This window comes from Miscanthus floridulus, chromosome 14 (genome assembly GCF_019320115.1).
Source record: "Miscanthus floridulus cultivar M001 chromosome 14, ASM1932011v1, whole genome shotgun sequence".
NCBI classification, from domain to species: domain Eukaryota; kingdom Viridiplantae; phylum Streptophyta; class Magnoliopsida; order Poales; family Poaceae; genus Miscanthus; species Miscanthus floridulus.
The window spans coordinates 20,468,434-20,490,860 of NC_089593.1; the positions used below are offsets into that span (position 1 = coordinate 20,468,434).

Below are 22,427 nucleotides of genomic sequence, written 5' to 3' on the forward strand. Positions count from 1 at the left end.
AATATATCTTAGAAAAATCATCATTTTTTGCAAAATTAAATGAAAATAAATTTTATATGAAAATTATAGATCTCGACGAGATCTACAACTTTCTAGTTTTGAGTTTTTTTTATTTGAAGTCGTTAAGATGCTTAAAAAAATTAATAACATATTTAGAATTAAGGGTATTTTCGTCTTTTCACACCTATAGTTTGATGGCGTTAGAGTCCAAACTAACGGAAGTGGCATGGAGGACACGAAAAAGTTGAAGTAGTGGCGCTGAAGACCGCTGAATTTTTCCAAAGGCACATAAAAAAAATTACGATCTTTTATAATGGCCTACGGGAAAAAATCTCAAAGTTAAATCTCCCGATAGCCCCGCCCCCGAAGCGGCGCAGGCACGCAGTCCCCGTACCCGGTGCGCCTCCTCGCCAGCCAGTCGCCACCCAAGCGGCGACGGCGAGTCAGCAGCGAGCCAGCGACGCACTTCGCCTCCGCCAAACTCACGCCCGCAGCAAGGTGACTTCCTTTCCTCCCTAATCCGGTAGCATTGACCTCCAATCCGCCTCCCCGCCTTGCTCCAATCCCATCTCCATCTCCATCCCCCAGGATGTACCTGGCTTATTGTTCTCCTCTCTCGCTTTTGCCCTAACGCAGCGGGCGGAAAATGGCGGAGGCCGTGGCGGCGCTGTTGCCGGAGTGGGCTACCAAGGAGCCCTGCCTCATGGGGATCGACGAGGCTGGCCGTGGCCCTGTCCTTGGTAAAACTCTTGCCTCTCTTCTGGTTGGTTATTACTCACTCCGTCCACAAAAGAATGCAATTCTCATATTTCGAGGAGTAGTTTAAACTTTGACTCAAATTATATGATAAAGTACTAACAAGACAAAATAATTACCATTAGATTAGTCGTAAAATATATTTTCATAATAAATTTATTTGGACTATAAACTTGGTCAAACTTGAGCTAGTTTGACCGACATGGTTCCCATAATTGCATTCTTTTGTGGACGGAGTGTTTAATATGCAATGTGGCTCGGATGTTTTTGGGTTTTAAATACAAATGTTCAGTGGCATATAAAGTGAAGTATGATGAACGCTCATGAAAATGTGCAATGCTGATTGAAACTCTAGTTGGTTTCAGCACATTCCACAGCAAAATGTCTACCTAAAGTTCACTTCCTGTTACTGCTCCTGCAGGTCCTATGGTGTATGGATGTATGTACTGCGCGTGCTCTTACAATAACACTCTTGCAACCCTGAAATTCGCAGGTCTTCTTCACTCGTATCTTCTTCATCTGCTTGTTGAAGGTGATTTACTTGATTGTTGTGTTAGTCCTTCGCGATGCACAGCTCAATATTCTCAGAGTAGTTTTAATTCTACAGGCATGTATATGCAATTTAGTTTCAGTGATATACTGGATGATTCCGTGACTGAGCCTGTGTCAGAGAGAGAAATGGGGTAGCTTGGAATTTATAACACATAATCTTTGATAGATCAATATGCAACCTTTGTTCAATTTGTGTTCATTCACTAAGTAGATGCTGGCAGTAGTTAAGCACTTTGGTTGATCTGGCATGATAGAAGCTCGCGTATCTTTTAAAGGGCTCACAAAAGGCACATCATAATTTTTTCCAGACAAAAGGCAGGAGCTTGGTGCAACCAGATTAGCTGCTGCTAATTGCTATCCACCTCTTGTTTCCCTTGTCTGCCAGATATTCCCCTCTGTAGTCCCTTTCAATGAACCCATGAGCTGCAGGTGCTTCCATGTACATTATTCTTGTAGCAAACTATTGTTTTCCGAATTTTGTTAAGCCCGTCAGCTTCTGACATCTTAGAGTTAGTGTTGGCACATCTCCTGTTTATCTGTGGCATACTGACATTTGCATGAATTCAACCTTTGGAGTGGTAAATCTTGAATCTGTCTTCGTACTTTGGCAGTTATTATGCTTACTATCTTGTGATGTTTCAGTGGTAGAGTTGGTTGAGCATGTTACTTTCCATGGGCCACGGAAAAGTTCAAGAGTACTTTTGCTACTAACACATTGACAATTAGCTACTAACACATTGACAATTAGCATGGCCTATTGATCTTGTCTTCTCAAGCAGATTCAAAGACCTTGAAGGAAGAACAAAGAGAGGAGCTATTTGAAAGTTTAAAGGTCAATAACTCTATTGGGTGGGAAGTGGATGTCATATGCCCAAAGGATCTGTCTGCTAAAATGTTAAAAAAGTATGTCTGGCCTTTGTACCTATTGAAACTTAAACTTGGCCTTGTTATCTTCATTGATAGTCCCATTGTTTCAGGTCGAAAGTTAATCTGAATGAAATATCACATAACTCTGCCATGGGCCTTGTTAGAAAAGTGCTTGACATGGGAGTTCTACTGGCAGAAGTAAGAGCATATATTCTTTAATTCAACATTTTTTTAGTAATTGTATTCCTCCTTGAAAAGGTATATATAGATACAGTAGGAGATCCCGAAAAGTATAGAATCAAGCTGACAGAAAAGTTTCCAGGAATCAAATTTGTGGTTGCCAAAAAAGCTGATAGCCTTTACCCTGTTGTTAGTGGAGCAAGTATAGTCGCAATGGTAATTTCTCGAATCAAATTTCCTTGTGTAGGTACTTTCTTATAGGCTTGCTTAGTTGTAAAGTTGTGATGTGCAACTGCAGGTGACTAGGGACAGAGCCTTGCGAAACTGGGTGTTTGATGAAACAGCTCTGAGTCTGCACATGAAAACTGGATCAGGATATCCAGGAGGTAACTGATTCCTCATTGTAAATGATTTTATCAAACTGTAATCATGTGACTTGTCTTGTCGCATTAAAGAACATCCAAATTAATGGTGCAGACCCTGATACTAAGCAATGGTTAGAAGATCACAAGCATCCAGTATTTGGCTTCCCAACTTTGGTTCGTTTTAGTTGGGGAACTTGTAAGCCCTTCTTCAAGGATGCAGTTGAGGTTACATGGTGTGTTCAAATTTGCAACCTTTATGTGCCCATTTGTGAACAAAATTCGTTAGTGTGTTTTGTGAACTGCAAAACATGATTCTGATTGCTATTATAATTTTGCCACATGGTAATGAACTAATGATACGAAGGGAGTCTGATGAAGTTGATGAAGATGGGACTGACAATGGAAGCACCAAGCGACAAGTCAAGCTTTCGAGCCTAGGCTTTACTGGTTTCAAAAGGAAGACTGAGGAGATCGAATCAAGCGGAAAAGGCCATTGCAAATTCTTCCAGGCTCGCAAACTTGAGTTGGTCAGGAAGTTCCAGTGATGTCTGCTAATTTGGTAGTACTATATGTGTAGTAGAAACTAGAGTGTACGGTTACGGAGCCTGATTTGATATCTGATTTGAAACTGGTAGAAATTGGTTGTTGAGATTGGAATGGAAGATGATGGTTTTCCCGCCCATTGCTACCTCTGCCATTTCCTACGCTCTGCAGTAGTTACTGGATGCTTTGCAAGTTTATTTGCAAAAAAAATGTTTTGCTGTTTTGTTGCAACATTGTGTCAGGGCAGATGACCAGCACGCTGTGCCGAAGGAGCAGGTGGAGTGTGCCGTGCCGGGCTCGGCAGGAGGAAGGCCTGCTCGGCCCAGGAAGAGGAGTGTCCGGGTGTTTGGGCCTCAGTGGGAAAACGAGTGAGTCTTGTATCGAGTGCGGCGTGAGTCTGTTGGCGTATATGTGTTGGCTTCGTCCAGGGAAGGGGCATGAACATTGTAATCGAATATCTTAAACTACAAGCAAGCTTCGTCTGTTTCCGATTCCCCTTGCTCTGCTGCCTCGCCTTGCTCTGATTCCTCTCCTTCTTCCTCCAATTGCTGACAAATTGGTATCCAGAGCCTATCGTTCCTTGGCCGATCTATCCTATCCCCATCCTGGAACCCCACGAAATCATCCACGACCATTTTACCAGATTCCGCAAGCATTTCGGTGCCATGGATTCCAACACCAAGCTCCTGATGGATGAGCTCAAGTCCATGAAGACCCACATCGAAACATCTATCGGGGAGGTGGAGGTGTCGCTGGGCAAGCGGATCGGGGCGGTGGAGTATTCCATCGCGGATCGATTCAGCCGGTTGGAAGATGCAGCTAAGGTGTTCGATGAATGGAAGCCCAAGGTGGATGCGTCGGTGGCGGAGCTGCGCTCGGAGTTGGGGGCGGTCCGCAAGTCCGACGCGGTGGTGGAGCAGTTGCGCAAGGAGATGAACTGCCCTTCGCAAATCTGTGAGTCGTGTGGTGCTTGACTCGGAGCTGGCGACTTCCGCTGGTGTCCTAAAGTCCCATCCCGTGGTGGCCGCGGCGACATCATCTGCCGGGCACCCGGCCATCGGCCCGTCAGTTGGGCACGGCGTTGCACATCATCACCGGGGGTTCAAGTCCATGGCTCAGCCCTCGGTCAAGGATAAGCCAACCATCCATCCCCTTCCCCAGCCTGCCCATCAGTTTGTCTTGCATCGATCTCTCTCTAGTTCTGCTTTGGACATGGGGGATCGGGAGATTTCTGGTGTTGAGGGCGCGCCGCATGAGTACCGCGCACATTGGGGACCTCAGTATTCTAGTAGCAAGCTACCGAAGATAGATTTTCCAGTTTTTGATGGGGAGGATCCCAAGCTGTGGCTCAGTCTTTGTGACGACTATTTTGACATGTATTCTGTTGAGCCCAGTCAATGGATTCGTGTAGCCATGATGCGGATGATAGGCGCTGCATCTCGCTGGCTGCAGTCTTAGATCCAAAGGTGAAGAAGGTTAGCTGGGAGAAGTTTTGTCAAATGGTCCTAGATCGTTTTGGTCGGGATCAGTATGAGTTGTTGATTCGCCAGTTGTTTCATATCCGTCAAACTGGGAATGTTCAGGAGTATGCAGATAGGTTCACTGGTTTGGTAGATCAGCTCATAGCTTATGGCAAAACTACTGATCCCCTGTTTTATGCTATGCATTTTGTGGATGGGTTGAGGGATGACATTCGTTCTGCTGTGCATATGCAACACCCATCTTCTGTGGATGCTGCCTGTGTTCTCGCCTTGTTGCAGGAAGAACTAGTGGATCCTGGGTAGAGGAAGTCCGCGTCCAAGAATCTGCCCATGCTGCCGGCGGCCACCGTTCCTGATCGTAGCGTTCGGGCAGCTGTGGGTGGGGCTCAGGCTGATGACCGACGGCCCCGTGGCATGGAGGACAAATTGAACACGTTGCGGTCTTATAGGCGTGCCCGCGGCCTCTGTGTTCGATGTGGTGAGAAATGGTCTCGCGACCACAAATGTCCTAAAGCCCTTCAGCTGCACGCTCTCTAGGACTTCTGGGACATGTGCAACTCAGATGACTCTGAATGTGTTGATCCAGTCACCAATGAGGAGGATTCAGCTCAAGTTTTTGTTGTCCAGGTGTTAGCGTCAGTTGCTGCTTCTACTCCAGTTCGCTCTATCCATCTTGAGGGTTCAGTTCAGGGCATTCCGGTGCAGATTTTGGTGGATTCTGGCAGTACTTGTTCTTTTGTCAGCACTGATCTAGCTAGCAAGTTGTCTGGTGGTCAATCTTTGGCAGTTCCACCCCGAGTTCGAATTGCTAATGGTAATATCATTGAATGTCCTCAGTTTTTCAGTGATCTATCGTGGGAAGTGCAGCAATGTCAGTTCAATTCAGCCTTCTTGGCTTTACCTATGCCATCCTATGATATGATTCTTGGCATGGACTGGTTAGCAAGTCATAGCCCTATGCAGATTGATTGGCAGCACAAATGGCTCTTGATTCCTCATGGCCAGACTATGGTTCGCTTGCAAGGGAAGTTGATGGCATTACCAGATGGTTCTGTTATCCAGGTGACGGCCTTGTCAGCTGAAGAAACTTCTCAAATCACTCCTGTTCATCCAGCAGTATCTGACTTATTGCAAGAGTTTGAATCAGTTTTTGCTCCTCCAACTGGTTATCCTCCTACACGGCCTCTTGATCACGCTATACCCCTTATTCTAAGGGCCTCACCTGTGCAAGTTTGTCCTTATCGCTACCCGCCTGCTGTCAAGGATGAAATTGAGCGGCAAGTAATGGATATGCTCAAGGCTGGCATCATTCAACCGAGTAACAGTCCATTTTCTTCTCCAGTCTTACTTGTCAATAAGAAGGATGGGTCGTTCAGATTCTGTGTCGATTTCCACCACTTGAATGCGCTTACTGCTAAGGCCAAGTATCCGGTACCAATGATCGAGGAGTTGTTGGATGAGCTGACCCATGCTTCGTGGTTTACTTGTTTGGATCTTATAGCCGGCTATCACTAGATCAGATTGCAGCTGGGTGAAGAACCGAAAACAGCTTTTCAAACCCATTTGGGTCAGTATGAATTTCGAGTCATGGCATTTGGTCTCACGGGGGCACCGGCCACGTTCCAGAAGGTGATGAATACTACCCTGGCCTCATTGCTTCACAAAGGAGTCTTGGTTTTCTTTGATGACATTCTCATTTACAGCCGGTCGCTTGAGGAGCATTTGGTCACCTTCGGCAAGTGTTGGAGCTCCTACGCCGTGATCAGTGGCAGGTCAAGCACTCCAAATGTGTCTTCGCTCAACGTCAGTTGAAGTATTTGGGGCATGTCATTTCGGAGCAGGGAGTGGCGACTGACCCGGACAAGGTTCAGGCAGTTTTGAGTTGGCCAGTACCATCTTCGGCTAAGGAGCTTCGCAGCTTCTTAGGGTTGGCAGGCTACTACAGACGTTTTGTGAAGCATTTTGGGGTGATTTCTCGGCCTCTCACGGACTTGCTGAAGAAAGGGGCCTTGTTCCTATGGTCCACAGTTCATGATGCTGCCTTCCATGCTGTGAAGCAGGCCCTGACATCAACTCCTGTGTTGGCTTTACCGGATTTTTCTAAGCCCTTTTGTGTGGAGACAGATGCCAGTGGAACAGGCATTGGGGCAGTACTTACACAAGATGGTCACCCACTGGCTTTTCTCAGCAAATCTCTGTGTCCACGATCTCAAGGTCTCTCTACATATGAAAAAGAATACCTATCCTTTTGGCCTTAGAACAGTGGCGTAGCTATTTACAGTATGCTGAATTTCGCATTGTGACTGATCAGAAGAGTTTAGTTCAACTGTCGGAGCAGCGACTGCATACGCCTTGGCAACAAAAGGTTTTCACCAAGCTCCTTGGGTTGCAATATCAGATTGTGTATCGCAAGGGCGTGGATAACCGTGCTACTGATGCTCTGTCTCGTGTACCGGCACTGCAATGTTCTGCGGTCTCTGTGGTTCAACCGCAATGGTTGCAGGAGGTGGCTGCTTCTTATGAATCAGATGCTCATGCACAACAGTTGATTGCGAAACTGGTTCTTGATCCGGCAGCTGTTCCCCATTTCACTTTTCGGGATGGATTGCTGCGCTACGATCAACGCATATGGATCGGTCATAATGCGGAGCTCCAAACTCGTATCATCACTGCCCTTCATGACAGTGCTGTAGGAGGTCACTTCGGGATTCCGGTCACTTATCGTTGTATCAAGCAGTTGTTTGCCTGGGCCGGTTTGAAGACAGCAGTCCACGACTTTGTCCGTTCATGTCTCACTTGTCAGCAAGCCAAGCCGGATCATTCGCGTTTACCTGGTCTCTTGCAACCCTTGCTGGTTCCGGATCATGCTTGGCAGGTAATCTCCATGGATTTCATTGAAGGTCTTCCAATGTCCGGTGGCTTTGACAGTATTTTGGTTGTTGTGGACACCTTCTCCAAGTATGCACACTTTTTGGGCCTGAAGCATCCTTTCACTGCTGCTGGGGTAGCTAAACTATTTTTATCACAAGTCTACAAGTTGCACGGGTTGCCCAATGCTATTGTCTCCGATAGGGATCGTATCTTCACTAGTCACTTGTGGAGGGAGCTGTTCAAGTTGGCTGGGGTTGATCTGTGCATGAGTTCGGCATATCATCCGCAGTCCGATGGACAAACAGAGAGGGTCAATCAGTGCTTGGAGGCTTTCCTCAGGTGTTATGTCCATGCTTGTCCGCGCCGCTGGAGTTCCTGGCTGGATGTTGTGGAGTTCTGGTACAATACCTCATTTCATTCAGCTCTCGGCCGCTCGCCATTCGAGGTGCTGTATGGGTTTGCTCCTCGCCAGTTTGGGTTGCCGGCTGCTGATGATCATCCCATCTCTGATCTGTCTGAATGGTTTCGGGACCGTGATCTGATGACTCAGTTGGTCAGGCAGCATCTTCATCGAGCCAAGCAGCGCATGAAGAAGCAGGCGGATGAACGCCGTTCCAAACGCGAGTTTCAGATTGAAGAGTGGGTTTTTCTTAAGCTACAGCCCTATGTGCAGTCATCTTTGGCAGACCGTGCTAACCAGAAGCTGGCATTCAAGTTTTTCGGGCCCTTTCGGATTATTGAGCGTATTGGGTCCGTTGCCTACCGTCTGGAGCTTCCTGCGTCTTCCTCTATTCACCCTGTTTTTCATGTGTCACAGCTCAAGAAAGCAGTCGGTGGTCAGCATGTTGTGGAGAAGAATCTGCCTCCTTCTTCCATTCGCTGGAGCATTCCTGAAAGGATTCTTCAACGTCGATCAATCTTCAAAGGTGCGGTTCCTGTGCGCCAAGGACTGATCAAATGGTCTCAGTTGCCTTCATCTCTGTCAACATGGGAAGATCTGGACTACCTTCGTCAACAGTTTCCGCGCGCTGCTGTCTGGGGACATCCAAGCGCGCAAGGGAGAGTGGATGTCAGGACAGATGACCAGCACGCTGTGCCGAAGGAGCAGGTGGAGTGTGCTGTGCCGGGCTCGGCAGGAGGAAGGCCTGCTCGGCCCAGGAAGAGGAGTGTCCGGGTGTTTGGGCCTCAGTGGGAAAACGAGTGAGTCTAGCTTGTATCGAGTGCGGCGTGAGTCTGTTGGCGTATATGTGCTGGCTTCGTCCAGGGAAGGGGCATGAACATTGTAATCGAATATCTTAAACTACAAGCAAGCTTCGTCTGTTTCCGATTCCCCTTGCTCTGCTGCCTCGCCTTGCTTTGATTCCTCTCCTTCTTCCTCCAATTGCTGACACATTGACGGGTGTTTATTCAGGTCAAAGTGTGGAAACTCCAGCACACGTGTTCTGTGTGCAAGGAAACAGTTCAAGAGGCTTGCCTTGCGGTGTTAACTGGCTGCAATCATCACCTGAGGACCACACTCGTTGATTTGGAAGCCAAATGCAGAAAGAACACCAGGATTTTGCAATGCCAGAAATCAGATAACGATTGGTATATCTCAGGAATGTTACCAAAAGATTCTGTGTAATTTCCCTCCCAGATTCTAGTTATTGCGAGGCTGCGACCCTGTACGTTTGTTGACCTAAACATATACAGACCTGGAGACCCTCATTGGAACTTGGAAGACGGCGAGTTCGTGTTTGTGCATTGTGTAGGTTATAGTGCAGAGATGGCTGAGCTGATTGAATCTAGAGAACATGGCATCAAGACGCTTGACTGCTCGAGGGAACGAGGGTACGCTCCATTTATTTTTTTCATCTTTATATCTATCAAGGCGATCCGACAAATTCCTTTCCACTGAACGCTTTTCTGTGTGATGTGTTATCTTGGAGACTTCACGAGTGAAACGGCGAGACACGAAGTGAGGATGAGATGGCTTTATATAATACATTGGCCTTAACCAAGAATATTCTTTACTTCAAATAAGATATTGTGTACGCTATGTACAATAGTTCCATTGTCGTCTACTCCTGTTAGGATACCTGGCTTTCACCTAGGCGACCCGGGTTTAAATCCTGGCAATGGAAATAACTTTGCCTCTTCACGATCTCTTTTTTTTTCATTCAACCTTCACCCTATGGGTTCAAATCCCGGCAATGGAAATACTTTTGCCTCTTCCTTGCACGATTTTGTTCCACGGATACATCCCATTTCCCAAACGCAGGGAGTATATTTGTTTCAACCATCGAGCAACTAGCCAAAAAGTTCCACGGATACATCCCATTTCCCAAACGCAGCAGTGCGCATCACATTTCTTCACGAAAATTTCCGAACGAGTCACATCGATCGCACTAGCTGCACGCATGCGGTAAGAACCACACCTCAAACGGCACGAACTCCGTCCGTTCACCATCGTCCTCTGCCCCTCCGCCCACCGTCCGAGAGTCGGGTCCGGCCGGCCGTTCGGTACCGCGGCCGCAGGTCGTGCACGCCGCAGACGCGAAGGCTCCACTTCCGCCCGAACCCCATGTACGTGAGGTACCTGGCGTTGCCGGCGGACCCTTCGTCCTTGTCAGAGAGATAGTATAGGCTGAGCGTCTTTTGCGTTGACTCCTATCTCTTGTAACGATCCTTGACCCGGCTGCTCTCTCCACGTTGCCTAGATTATAGGATCGGCTAATCGTGGGGAGCTCCGGTGGTTGTTGTATATCTACCTCCACTGAGTGTAATGCAAATTGTGCGGTGATTCTCCCAGTTCATCTCTCTTACATGGTATCTACCTCTTCTTATCCTCACCTCCACCTTCAGCTGCTCTCGGCCATGGCGAGCCCCACCGGTTCGGTCTCCTCCGGCACCAATCCCTTCGCTGCTTCTGCCGAACCTGCCCCTCCCGCGGCCTCCACCCTCGTCCTCCTCAATATTCGTAATCACGTTCCTGTCACTCTGTCCATGGATGACGGGAACTTCAGGCATTGGCGATCCTTCTTTGACCTCACCTTCCAGAAGTTCGGCCTCGTCAACCACATTGACGGCACCATCGACGTGGCCGCCATGATCGATGATCCCGAGTGGCTGCAGGTGGACTCGTGCATCGTCTCGTGGCTTTACTCTACGGTGTACAAGGACATCTGGAGCGATGTCTATAGGCCGCGCAGCTCCGCCTACACCGCCTGGACCGCCATCACCGGTCAGTTCCTCGACAACAGTCTGCAGCGTGCCGTCTATGCCCAGCAGGAGTTCCACAGCCTGTTCCAGGGCGACATGTCGATTGGCGAGTACTGCGGCCGCCTCAAGAGCCTCGCCGACACCCTCTACGACTGCGGCGCCGCCGTCTCCGACCCGGCGCTCGTCATCAGCACTCTTCGTGGGCTGAACAACAAATTCAGCCAAGCCATCGCCGTGCTCTCCACCATGACGCCGCCACCGACGTTCCTCTACACCAAGTCCTACCTGCTGCAGGAGGAACACCGCATCAAGTACTCTCTGCAGATGGAGGCCCAGACGGCGCTCCTTGCCGCTCGCGACACGCCTTCCACCACCAAGTCTGCGTCGGCCCCGACACCGCCCAGCCCCGTCGTCTCTGGCTCCGCTGGCAGTGATCGTCGCAAGAAGCGCAAGGCGGACAACCGTCAGCGCCAGTCCGCGGCTGGCGGGCACAACTCCGCTCCTGCTCCGCCACCGCAGTGGGCTGCACCCTACAACCCGTGGCAAGGGGTGGTTCAGGCCTGGCCCCTCAATGCCTGGCGTCCGGGCGTTCTCCCACCGCGCCCCGGTGTCAGTCCTCCTTCGGCCATGACGGCGTTCGCCGCCACCGCAAGACACCGGCTCCCTGCCGGCCGGGCTCTACTCCGCGCTCAACACCATGTCGTTGAACCCCTCCACCGGCGGCGCTAACGACTGGTTCCTTGATACGGACGCTTCTTCCCACATGGCTTCCCACTCCGGTATACTTAGCACTTGTTCCCCTTCCTCTGTTCCTCGTCAGATCGTTGTCGGCAACGGCAGTCCGATGTCCACGGCCTCCACTGGCCGCGCCTCTATCCCCACCTCCTCCAATCCTTTACTTTTGAATAATGTTCTAATTGCCCCTCAGCTTGTCAAAAATCTCATATATGTTCGCTCTCTAACTCGAGATAATTCTGTGTCTGTGGAATTTGATCCTTGGGGTTTCTCCATCAAGGACCTTCGCACCAAGATGGCGCTCCTCCGATGTGACTCTTCCGGCGAGCTATACCCTCTGCGCACTGGTCACGGCGTTGCCTCTCCATGACCCTCGCAGGCGCTCCTCACGTCATCTGATGGTCCTCTCTGGCACTCTCGACTTGGCCACCTAGGTCGGGATGCTCTTCTACATTTGTCTCGCACAGTCGGCTTCAGTTGCTCCAAGTCTAGTCGTCACACGTGCCATGCCTATTGCCTTGGCAAGCACGTGCAATTTCCATTCAAAGAGTCCTCACATGTTTGTTCTTTTCCCTTTCAATTGTTGCACTGTGATGTTTGGACCTCACCAATAATGAGCAACTCAGGATACAAATTCTATCTTGTTATTCTTGATGATTTTTTCCATTATACGTGGACTTTCCCTTTGCGCCACAAGTCTGATGTTCTGCCCACTCTTATTTCGTTTCATGCTTTTGTTGGCACTCAATTTCAGCGATCAATTCAATGTTTTCAAACAGATAATGGGAAGGAGTTCGACAACTCTGCGTCGCGCGCGTTCTTTGCCAAGCATGGCATTGCACTGCGTCTGACTTGCCCCTACACATCACAACAGAACGGCCGTGCCGAGCGCGTTCTGCGAATGCTCAATGATGGCCTTCGTGCTCTCATGTTCCAGGCATCGCTACCACCCTCGTTCTGGCCTGATGCTCTTGCCATGTCCACATATCTCCTAAATCGGCGTCCGTGTCACCCTCGTCAAAACTCCACTCCGTCCGAACTTTTGTTCGGCACGCCCCCAGATTATGCTCACCTGTGCATTTTTGGTTACCTCTGCTACCCTAACACCGAAGCCACCGCACCACACAAGCTCTCGCCGCGTTCAGTTCGTTGCGTCTTCTTGGGGTATCCTCTAGATCAGCGTGGCTACAAGTGTTATAATCCAGAGACTAAGCGCGTTATCATATCTCGTCATGTCTACTTCGACGAAACATGCTTTCCATTTGTGCAGCTTGGTGACTCACAAACCAACGGATCACCGTTGAGTTCTCCGTGCCTCTAGGACGTTCTACCGGTGATTCTAGCTCGCTAGCCGCGCACTCATCGACCATGACATCTGGATTGGGCCGCGCGTACCCAGTCTACCATGACGCGTACGCACGCCTCTAGAGCCGCACCGAACCGGTCTACTATGACAACGCCTGATCCGCGTCCGCAGGCTGGGGCCACGCCAACAACCTCCACGGTGCCACCTGTGCAACCCGGCGGACCCGGATCAGGGAGCCCCGAGTCGCGTCCGCCGCCGTCATCTTCGCCAGGCCGCTCCTCATCAACCGCGCCCATGATAGCTTCAGCACCTGTGAGCGCATCCGCTCCTGAGGAACCAACCACGCCCGCACCGAAGGAATCTTCAGTGCCCACGGTGCCCACCCGACACACGATGATCACCCGGGCGCGTGACGACATTCACGTGCCCAACCCGAAGTACGCCCACGTTACATCGACGGCGCCACCGACGCCCCCTCCAACTTCAGTCCATGCTGCTCTTCGCGATCCTGATTAGCACGCGGCGATGCAAGATGAATTTGGCGCGCTGCAGGCCAACGGGACATGGACGCTTGTTCCACGACCGCCACATGCCAACGTGATCACCGGCAAGTGGATCTTCAAGAACAAACTTCATCCCGATGGCTCACTAGAGCGTCGCAAGGCACGCTGGGTTGTGCGTGGCTTCTCGCAATGACCGGGCGTAGATTTCCACCAAACCTTCTCCCCGGTGGTGAAACTGACGTCCATCCGCACCGTGCTCCACCTCGCCGCGTCGCGCCAATGGCCGGTGCATCAGCTCGATGTCAAAAACACGTTCCTCCATGGGAACTTGAGTGAAAGCGTCTACTGTCATCAGCCGGCGGGCTTTGTCGATGAGGCTCAGCCGAACCACGTCTGCCTCCTCATCAAGTCTCTCTACGGCCTCAAGCAGGCACCACGGGCGTGGTTCCAGCGCCTAGGGGCGCATCTTCGCTCCATCGGCTTCATCCCCACCGGCTCGGACTCGTCGTTGTTCGTCTACCGCTGCGGCGACGGACTGGCGTATCTACTCGTCTACATCGACGACATCATCTTGATGGGGTCCACTACATCGCTACTGCAGCGCATCATCCAGGAGCTCTGCCGTGAGTTCGCAGTCAAGGACCTTGGTACGCTCAAGTTTTTTCTCGGTGTTCAGGTTCGGCGGGATGACAACGGCTTCTTCCTCACCCAAGCCCAGTACACGGAGGACATTCTCGATCGTGTGGGGATGGCTAACTGCAAGCCTACAACCACACCAGTCGACACCAAGCAGAAGCTTCCTGCCTCTTATGGCGAGCCGGTGGACGACGCAACGTTCTATCGCAGCATCACGGGAGCACTGCAATACCTCACATTGACACGTCCAGACATCGCCTATGCTGTCAATCAGGCCTGCCTCTACATGCATTCACCACAGGCGACACACTAGAACCTCGTCAAACGGATACTCCGGTACCTCCGTGGCACTATTGACAGCGGCCTCGTCATCTCATCATCAACCAACACCGATCTCAAGGCTTACTCCGACGCCGATTGGGGAGGCTGTCTCGATATGCGCCGTTCGACATCCGGTTATTGTGTCTACCTTGGTGACTCACTCATCTCATGGTCGTCCAAACGACAGCCGACGGTGTCGCGTTCCAGCACCGAGGCCGAGTACCGGCGTGTGGCGAACGTGGCTGCAGAATGCTACTGGCTACGCAACCTGCTTACTGAGCTCCACATCAAGATCGAAAAGGCCACGGTAATCTATTGTGACAATGTATCGTCTGTTTATCTGTCTGAGAATCCAGTTCACCATCGCTGGACCAAGCACGTGGAGCTAGACATTCACTTCGTCAGGGAATGTGTTGCTCTTGGACAGTTCCGAGTTCTGCACATTCCAACTTAACATCAAATTGTAGATGTCATGACCAAGGGATTGCCCACGCCACTGTTCGAAGATTTTAGAAACAGTTTGTGCATTCGACAAGATCATGCTACGACTGAGGGGGGTGTCAGAGAGATAGTATAGGCTGAGCGTCTTTTGCATTGAGTCCTATCTCTTGTAACGATCCTTGACCCGGCTGCTCTCTCCACGTTGCCTAGATTATAGGATTGGCTAATCGTGGGGAGCTCCGGTTGTTGTATATCTACCTCCACTAAGTGTAATGCAAATTGTGCGGTGATTCTCCTAGTTCATCTCTCTTACAGTCCTCCAGGTAGAACACGCGGCCCCCTCGCACTTCCACGCTGGCGTACCTGTAACTAGACGCGGAGAGGGCGACCGAGCAGCTCTGGCTCACGAATGGCGTCTGGTCCTCCAACGTGCCGGTCGACGTCACCTCCAACCATGCTCACGTGTTGCCGTCGTCGTTGTTCGAGTGCTCCGCCGATGGCATTTGTCTTCCTACAGAATGCTCTAGCGAACCATCTTCCCCTACGCCGCCGCCGCGAGGACCGACTCCGGCTCCTCCATCCACGGCGCCTGCTGGGCCACTTTTATTCCTGGCCTGCTGCTCCAGCCGCCGCCGCTGTCACCATCATCGGTTGCGAGTTCGAACGCGTAGAGACTCCCTCGGTTGTCGACCGAGTAGAGCTTCCCACGGAAGAAGGCGACGTCCTCGTACCACATGCCGCCGTTGGGCCCGTCGTCGTGGCGGGTGTGCAGCGCCCACGACGTGCCGGTGACCGGCAGGCAGATCCCGATGGCCTTGGGGTTCTCTTGCATGCTGGGTTTGAATAGCGCGGCACGACGAGCCTGTTGCACGTGCCTGCCGAGACGACTTTGCGGAACACGGAGCGGTTCCTGTACCGGGCGTATGGGTCGCCGAACTGTTACTCCTCCTGCTGGAACGACAGCGACGACAGCTTCATCGACTCGCCGGAGAATGGGTTCCGTAGGAAGCACGAGCGCGCCGGGTCGTCCATCTCGAGTAGGATCCACCAGCCGAAGATGCTGTAGCAGCGGAGCGTGTAGCCGAGGCCCCACCGCCTGAGGGCGTGCTGCTCACCGTCGCAGAGGCTCTAGAACCAGTCGTTGTTGAAGCTGATCCAAGGCAGCGGCGGCGGGGCAAGCGGGTGCTGCTGCTGCGCGGCGATGCGCCAGTGCCGACAGACACTACTAAAAAACGATTCATGCAACGTCTCTTTTTTTTTGAGCCGACCCTATAAATAGTTGTCAAATGAGCAGTCCTTATAAATAGATTTGTAGGAGCGGCCGATGTTATCAGCCGCCCCTACAAATAACCCAATTTCTAAGGGCGGCTCTATATCCAGTGAAAGGTCCTAATATGGCTAGAGAGGGTCAAATAACCTAATTAAAATATATAAATCAACTAGAGCAATTTGATTAGTATAATAAATAGTGAAATGCAAAATTTGCTCAAGCTCTACAAGGATTGCAAGCCACCTATCCAATAATTCTAGTTGTTATGATCACTAGACACATAATCCACTAGGTCACTACCCACTAAGGGCTCTCAAAATTGCTACACTAAAAAACTCAACTAGATAAACTTAATCTACAAAGCAAGCTCTCAATTCTAGCTACACTAAAGAGCTTGCTATAACTAGTTTGCGGGAATATAAATTAGTAAGTGAGGTGATTATACCGCCACGTAGAGGAGTGAACCAATCACAAAATGAATACTTTATCAAACACCGGGAGAATACCAAAGGGCAAGTGACAATCAATTTTTTTGAGCATATAAGAACAGAAAAGATGCCCGTGGATCCACTTACAAAAGGCTTATCACCCAGCGTGTTCAGAGAACACTTAGCCGGCATGGGGTTAAGAAAAAGCCTATGATTCCTGGACAATAAGGGCCTAGTTGAGAATCTATTTCAAAACAGAGAGGTGCATTATAGCTGTTTAATCTAATGACAACTGAGCGTGATGATGAGGCACACTCTATGCACTGATCTGTGATGGAATGGGAACAAGATAAACTAAGTAAGTTAAGTTTAAGTCATAAGGTGAGATTAAGAGGAAGAATTTAGATTGATCCCACCAATTGGCCCAACGGCCAATTGAGCCTTGATCCATGCCCTGATAGGGGGCGTCCAACCCTAGCCGATCTAGAGAGGAGGTGCTGCCAGCGACGGAAAGTACCGCCACCGGCTTCACCGTCGCCTCTACACCGCCGTCTCTGTGACATCACCTCCACCGCACCGTTAGACACCGCCGCCGGGACACTGCACCGACGGTATGGCTTCCTCCTCTTCCTCTAAGCCTGATGGTTTGCATCTCCGAACCTCCATCTATCTCTAAATTCCATACTAGTTTATATTTTATGGCTTACTATTTATTCTAAATATCAGTATATATGCTAAATCTATGGCCGGTGGATCATGTAATTTTTATCACCCTCCTTCCTGCATGCACACACGAGGAGGCAGAGCTAGGCACCCCACGTGTCCTCTGATCCTCTCCGTCCACGCGTACCCGCCCCGGCCATGTCCTGTGGCGCCCACGATGTGGCGGCGCGGCACGGGCCAGCCAGACGTCGCGCGCCCCAGAGGGAGGAGTAGGAGTACTCGTATATCTGATGAGCGCGACCGCGACCCATCCCGCCGCTGTACATGACTGGCACCATCCCACCCACCGACCCTGCCCTTCTTCGGGTGCTAGTAGGATCCCATGTCCGACGGCGGCGGCGACGGGCAGCGGCAATGCCGGCGGGGCATCACGCCCGACCACTACGTAAAAAACGGTTTTTAGCAACGAGAGGAATTTTTTATAGGGACGGCTGCTGATGAAGCCGCCCCTACAGTGGCGTGCTCGGAAGCCCAGACACCAGCCGCCCTTACAAATGGAACAGCAAGGGCGGCTGGTGATACGAGCCGCCCCTACAAATGTGTCTAATTTGTAGGGGCGGCTCACTCACCAGCCGCCCCCAGAGTTGATATTTGTAGGGGCGGCTGGTGATTGAGCCGCCCCTACAGCTCTGATTCATGGTTGCGTGCCTTGTGCAGAGAAGCAGAGGCTCATATGTGCGTGTGAGGCGGTGGGGCAGACTTGATTCGGGCTCCGGGGTCGCACGGTAAGGTGAGTTCCTGGTGATCTGCTTTGCTCTACGTGCTATCAGTTTTCGGTGATCTGATCTGCACGTGTGCTAGTTCTTGTTTGAGCCTATGGAATTAAGGGGAAGACTCTGGGTCGTTGGGCAATCCTAATCCTTTCTTGGTAGTTGATCTAGTGGTATCCATTATCCTCATCACCAAGGCACCATGTGAGATCATCTTTTCATAGTCCAGTGGCGGCGTGGTGTGACATATGTTTAGTAGATCATACTGATGAGATAAAATGTAGCTTATAATGGTACGATAGCTCACATTTAACTCCCCATCTCTAATTTGTGTTGCAAAAAGATAAGTAAAATAGCTGCTGATGTAGATCCTTTTGGGAGGTTTTTATTATTATCCAAGCATGGAGTTGTACTTATTTAAAGAAATCGTATATATGCCTTGTTTGGTTTGCATTGATCTTAAAATAATCTCAGATATGCCTTGTTTCGTATATATGCCTTGTTTCGTATATATCCAAGCATGGAGTGCGAGCCTGGATCCGCTGCTTTGTTTGTTTTCCCCGCCGGCCGCCCAGATCCTCCTCGACTGACATCTCCTTTGGCTTTTTCAGGATGCTTGTGTCAACTTCTGTCTGTAGGATATCAGTAGCAGTTTAGGCAACATTATCTCTGCTTTTGTAAACAGTAACTTGCATGCCTGTCTGTGAAACATGCTGATTCTTGGTCCTGTTATTCCCAAAACACAGGATTCCTTCATAGAGCTGCTGATTTAACTTTAGTACCATCTGCTGCTATCAGCAAAGATTTTGAAACTGCCCAGGTCATATCAGGTTGGTCAAATTTTTTTACACAATGTACCAGATGTGCATATGTTTTTATTCATGTTATGATGCTAAAGATGTGATTTCCCTCCTTGTTCAGCTAACAGAATACGCCTTTGGAACAAAGGTGTTGATTCTGCAAGCTTCCATCCTAGATTTCGCAATCATGAGATGCGAGTCAGGCTGAGGTAATATTCTGTTTGCTTTCTTCCTGAATGTTTTGTATGCAGCAAGTTGAGATAGATTGTCTAAGCTTATGTTGCTTGATGTATTCTTTCAGTGACGGTGAGCCTGAAAAACCACGGGTAATTCATGTCGGACGTTTTGGGCGTGAGAAAATTTTGGATTTTTTGAAGATGTAAGCTATTGTCGTACTTGCTCCTTCTGTGATTGATTTGATCTTTGATTCTTAGTTGACAAACAAGATGCATCTTTATTAAAAACAGAGAGTAATGCAACTAAATTAAATGATCCAAATGCCATACTTATTCTTCATTCATGCCTTACATCATTGATTACTTGGAACTAATTTTGTTTTTTTTTTTATCAGGGTAATAGATAGGTTGCCTGGAGTAAGGCCCCCCTTGGCATGGCTCCGGACGGCTCCGGCTCCGCTGACAATTATTGCACATATCACTGTAGCTCGGAGCTGATTTTCCCCTCCTCCCTTTTCTTTTCACTGTAGCTCGGGTACTGTTCATGGAACCGGCTCCGTCGGCTCACAGTGTCACCAATCGGCTAGTGGGCGGCCGACAGGTCGCTGCAGTGCCAGAAGCCAAAGCCTCCAAGAGCCCTGCCAAAGGGGGCCTAAGAATTGCATTTATCGGAGATGGATCATACAGGTATGAGCAATGCAGCACCTTGCTTTTATTCCTTAACTCTTACGCTATTGTTCAGTTCATTAGTCAGCATGGGTGCTGATAAGAAATCTGAACCTCATAATTCAAGCTGATAAAGATTAATAAGTATTTGATATCTGATGTAAAGTAAGAAATGACATGTGAAACAATGGCTGACTACCATGCTTACCTTAATTTTTCTCAACCGTGTACTGAAAGTGAGCAGGATCGTTGCATTGCTTTTCACATTATTGGTTCTTATAACCGTTTAATACATTGTTCATGCCTGAGGTTGTCTTGTCATAGTTGATGTTGTCTATAATCACCTCTACTAAAACTATGATGAATCTTATTCCAGATGTAACACATTAGTCTGGACTGTTCATCTGATCTTGTTAATCAGCAGTTCAACACAATTCACTGCATCCTTCTCTAGATATTGCTTTGATGCATTCAGGGTAAATTTTAAAGTTTTTCATACTGTTGATGCTCCTATATAAAGTATAAACCACTAACTGATCATCTTTTGTGTGCCAGGACTATTACTTCTACAATGATGACAGTGGAGTACAACAATTGTTTGGGAACCCGCAACTGTGAAGACTTGAGCTGAGATTATTTGGTTGACAAGTATATCATTAGAATTCTTCAACTTACCTACCATTCCTCTTCCTCCTGCCTGTAAACTGAAAGCATGCAAGTTGCTGCCTGTTGACCTCACCCCTCTCCTTTTGTACCAATGTTTAAATTCTTACGTCGTTTAATGTTCTGGTCGAATTTGAATTGTAAATTTAATTTTTTTTGACAGAAAATGATTTGTAGAGGCGGTTGGTACTGTAGCCGCCCCTATAAATAGATCTGTAGGGGTGGCTGGTGTTCCCAGACCGCCCCTATAAATCAATTTATAGAGTCGACCTAGAAACCATTTTTACAAATACATGATTTGTAGAGATCCTTACATAGTAGCGGCTGAGCAAACAGCCACTTCAGAGCCTCTGGAGCCGCCACTAAAAATCATATTCTACGTAGTGGACGTCGAGCTCGGCGCTGCGCTGGCGCTAGCCGACATGGCTGCAGGCAGTAATGCCGTGCAGGCGCAGGCGACGGCGCGGCTGCACACGCCCCAGGAGATGACCGACGACGAGGAGATGTCGAGCACGAGGCTGAGCCTCCAGCTCGGCAGGGTCGGGGTCAAGCAGTCGCCGTCCTGCCCCAGCAGCTCCAGCGCCGCCCGCCCGCCGTCGGCGCCGGCGCCGGCGCCCGGTGCTGCTCATCACGGGCCCAGGCCACGGCACATGCTCACCGAGGTAATAACTAGCTAGCCGCCGGCGACGTACTAGTCCTTGCCGTTAGTTTTAGTTGTGCGATTGGTTGTGCCGGCCGGCTGTCGATCTGATGGGTCGTCGATCATCTGGGTGCAACAATTGATTTCAATTTCAGGCGGAGAAGGAGGAGAAGCGGCTGCGGCGTGTGCTCGCCAACCGGGAATCGGCGCGGCAGACCATCCTCCGCCGTCAGGTGATGTGATGCCCATCTCCATCTTCGCGCGCCATGATCCGGTGCTAGCTAGCTCTGCAGAATTCACAATTCAGTCTAGCTGCTACACGCCAGTAGTGTGCATGCATGCAAGAACAAAAAAGCTACTCCCTTGCTAAAATTCAAGCTCGCTGGTTTAATTTGGTTTGCTATTTGTTTCTAGGCGATTCGAGATGAACTGGCAAGGAAAGTTGCAGACTTGTCGTCACAGAACGAGACCATGAAAAAGGTGAGCGCTCAGATCTGACGCTAGCTACGTTGGTGTTTGATTCATGCTTCGTGGTCCCATCAGCATATGCAGTATTAAATATAGACTAATTACGAAACTAATTGTACAGTTTGCGACTAATTTGCGAGACGAATCTTTTAAGCCTAATTGGCCCACGATTTAACAATATGGTGCTACAGTAATATATGCTAATAACGGGTTAATTAGGCTTAATAAATACGTTTTGTGGAGTACTGAGGGATTTTATAATTTGCTTTTTTATTAGTATCTAAACACCCCATGCGACATCTACATATGATATCTTCTAAATTTTAGTCACCGGATCAAACTGATCCACCCCCACCTCTACTAAGTATCTTTCGTGTACCAACGGATTGGCATGTTATATATGGGCGTATGTGTAAAATTTTGTGTTTATAAATATATACGCAGGAGAAGGACGTGGTGATGAAGGAGCATCGTTCACTGAAAGAGACGAACGAGCAGCTGAAAGCGCAGGCACACCACCTCTCGCTTTCGCTATTCTAAGCATAGAATAATGGACAGATTTCCTCCTTGTAAACCCACCCACGGCTTAATATAGTATCGTTGTTAGGCCAAACAAACAAAACAGGGGCCTAGCATGTTCCAAAAGAAAAAGCATGCACTTACTCTCTGTCTATCTATTTATCTATCTATCCTCCAGTTGTTCACTTGCAAGCTAGCCACATGGCCGCCCTTCACTGGGTCGTAACATCGTAGGGTCAGTGCCGTACACCTAGCCAAGTTGGTAACTGTTTCGGCTGTGCCTTCCTCTGACATCTGTATGGATGACCATGGCTGTTTCTATAAATGTATAGAGAGAGTACCGTATATATATCCTTACTTTTGTCCACTGTGAGCACCGCGTTTTGTACGCGGCCTGCACGTATATACATCTCAATTCATATACGTTGGTGTGGATTGAGATGAAAATTAAATCAAGTTTTACTTTCAGTAAATACATATACATCCAAAGGGGGTAATGATGACCTATATCGCGACGCGAGCGATTGTGTTGTGTGGCCATTGGCAAAGACGTATTTCCTCAGCTCCTTCATCTTCTTAAAAGGAGTGCACGACTCACTCTTTACA

At 49.3% G+C, this 22,427-nt stretch overlaps 2 protein-coding genes, 1 long non-coding RNA gene and 1 pseudogene across 3 annotated transcripts; all 4 read left to right on the forward strand.

The window, feature by feature from the left end:
• The first annotated feature begins 386 nt into the window (after positions 1-386).
• LOC136505812 (ribonuclease H2 subunit A-like) lies at positions 387-3,389 on the forward strand. Its single transcript, XM_066500957.1, has 9 exons — positions 387-498; positions 637-740; positions 1,178-1,249; positions 2,088-2,211; positions 2,286-2,373; positions 2,434-2,571; positions 2,654-2,741; positions 2,833-2,953; positions 3,085-3,389. The coding sequence occupies exons 2-9, from the start codon at positions 647-649 to the stop codon at positions 3,263-3,265; spliced, it is 906 nt and encodes a 301-aa protein (XP_066357054.1). The 5' UTR covers positions 387-498; positions 637-646; the 3' UTR covers positions 3,266-3,389.
• Positions 3,390-10,471: 7,082 nt separating this feature from the next.
• LOC136503155 (uncharacterized) lies at positions 10,472-12,128 on the forward strand (annotated as a pseudogene).
• Positions 12,129-17,885: 5,757 nt separating this feature from the next.
• On the forward strand, positions 17,886-19,069 carry LOC136505786 (uncharacterized). The gene is made up of 3 exons (XR_010771316.1): positions 17,886-18,719; positions 18,811-18,898; positions 18,991-19,069. It is a non-coding gene; the product is annotated as an uncharacterized lncRNA (long non-coding RNA).
• Positions 19,070-20,575: 1,506 nt separating this feature from the next.
• LOC136505785 (transcriptional activator TAF-1-like) lies at positions 20,576-22,178 on the forward strand. Its single transcript, XM_066500933.1, has 4 exons — positions 20,576-20,856; positions 20,990-21,067; positions 21,249-21,314; positions 21,747-22,178. The coding sequence occupies exons 1-4, from the start codon at positions 20,617-20,619 to the stop codon at positions 21,840-21,842; spliced, it is 480 nt and encodes a 159-aa protein (XP_066357030.1). The 5' UTR covers positions 20,576-20,616; the 3' UTR covers positions 21,843-22,178.
• Positions 22,179-22,427: the final 249 nt, after the last annotated feature.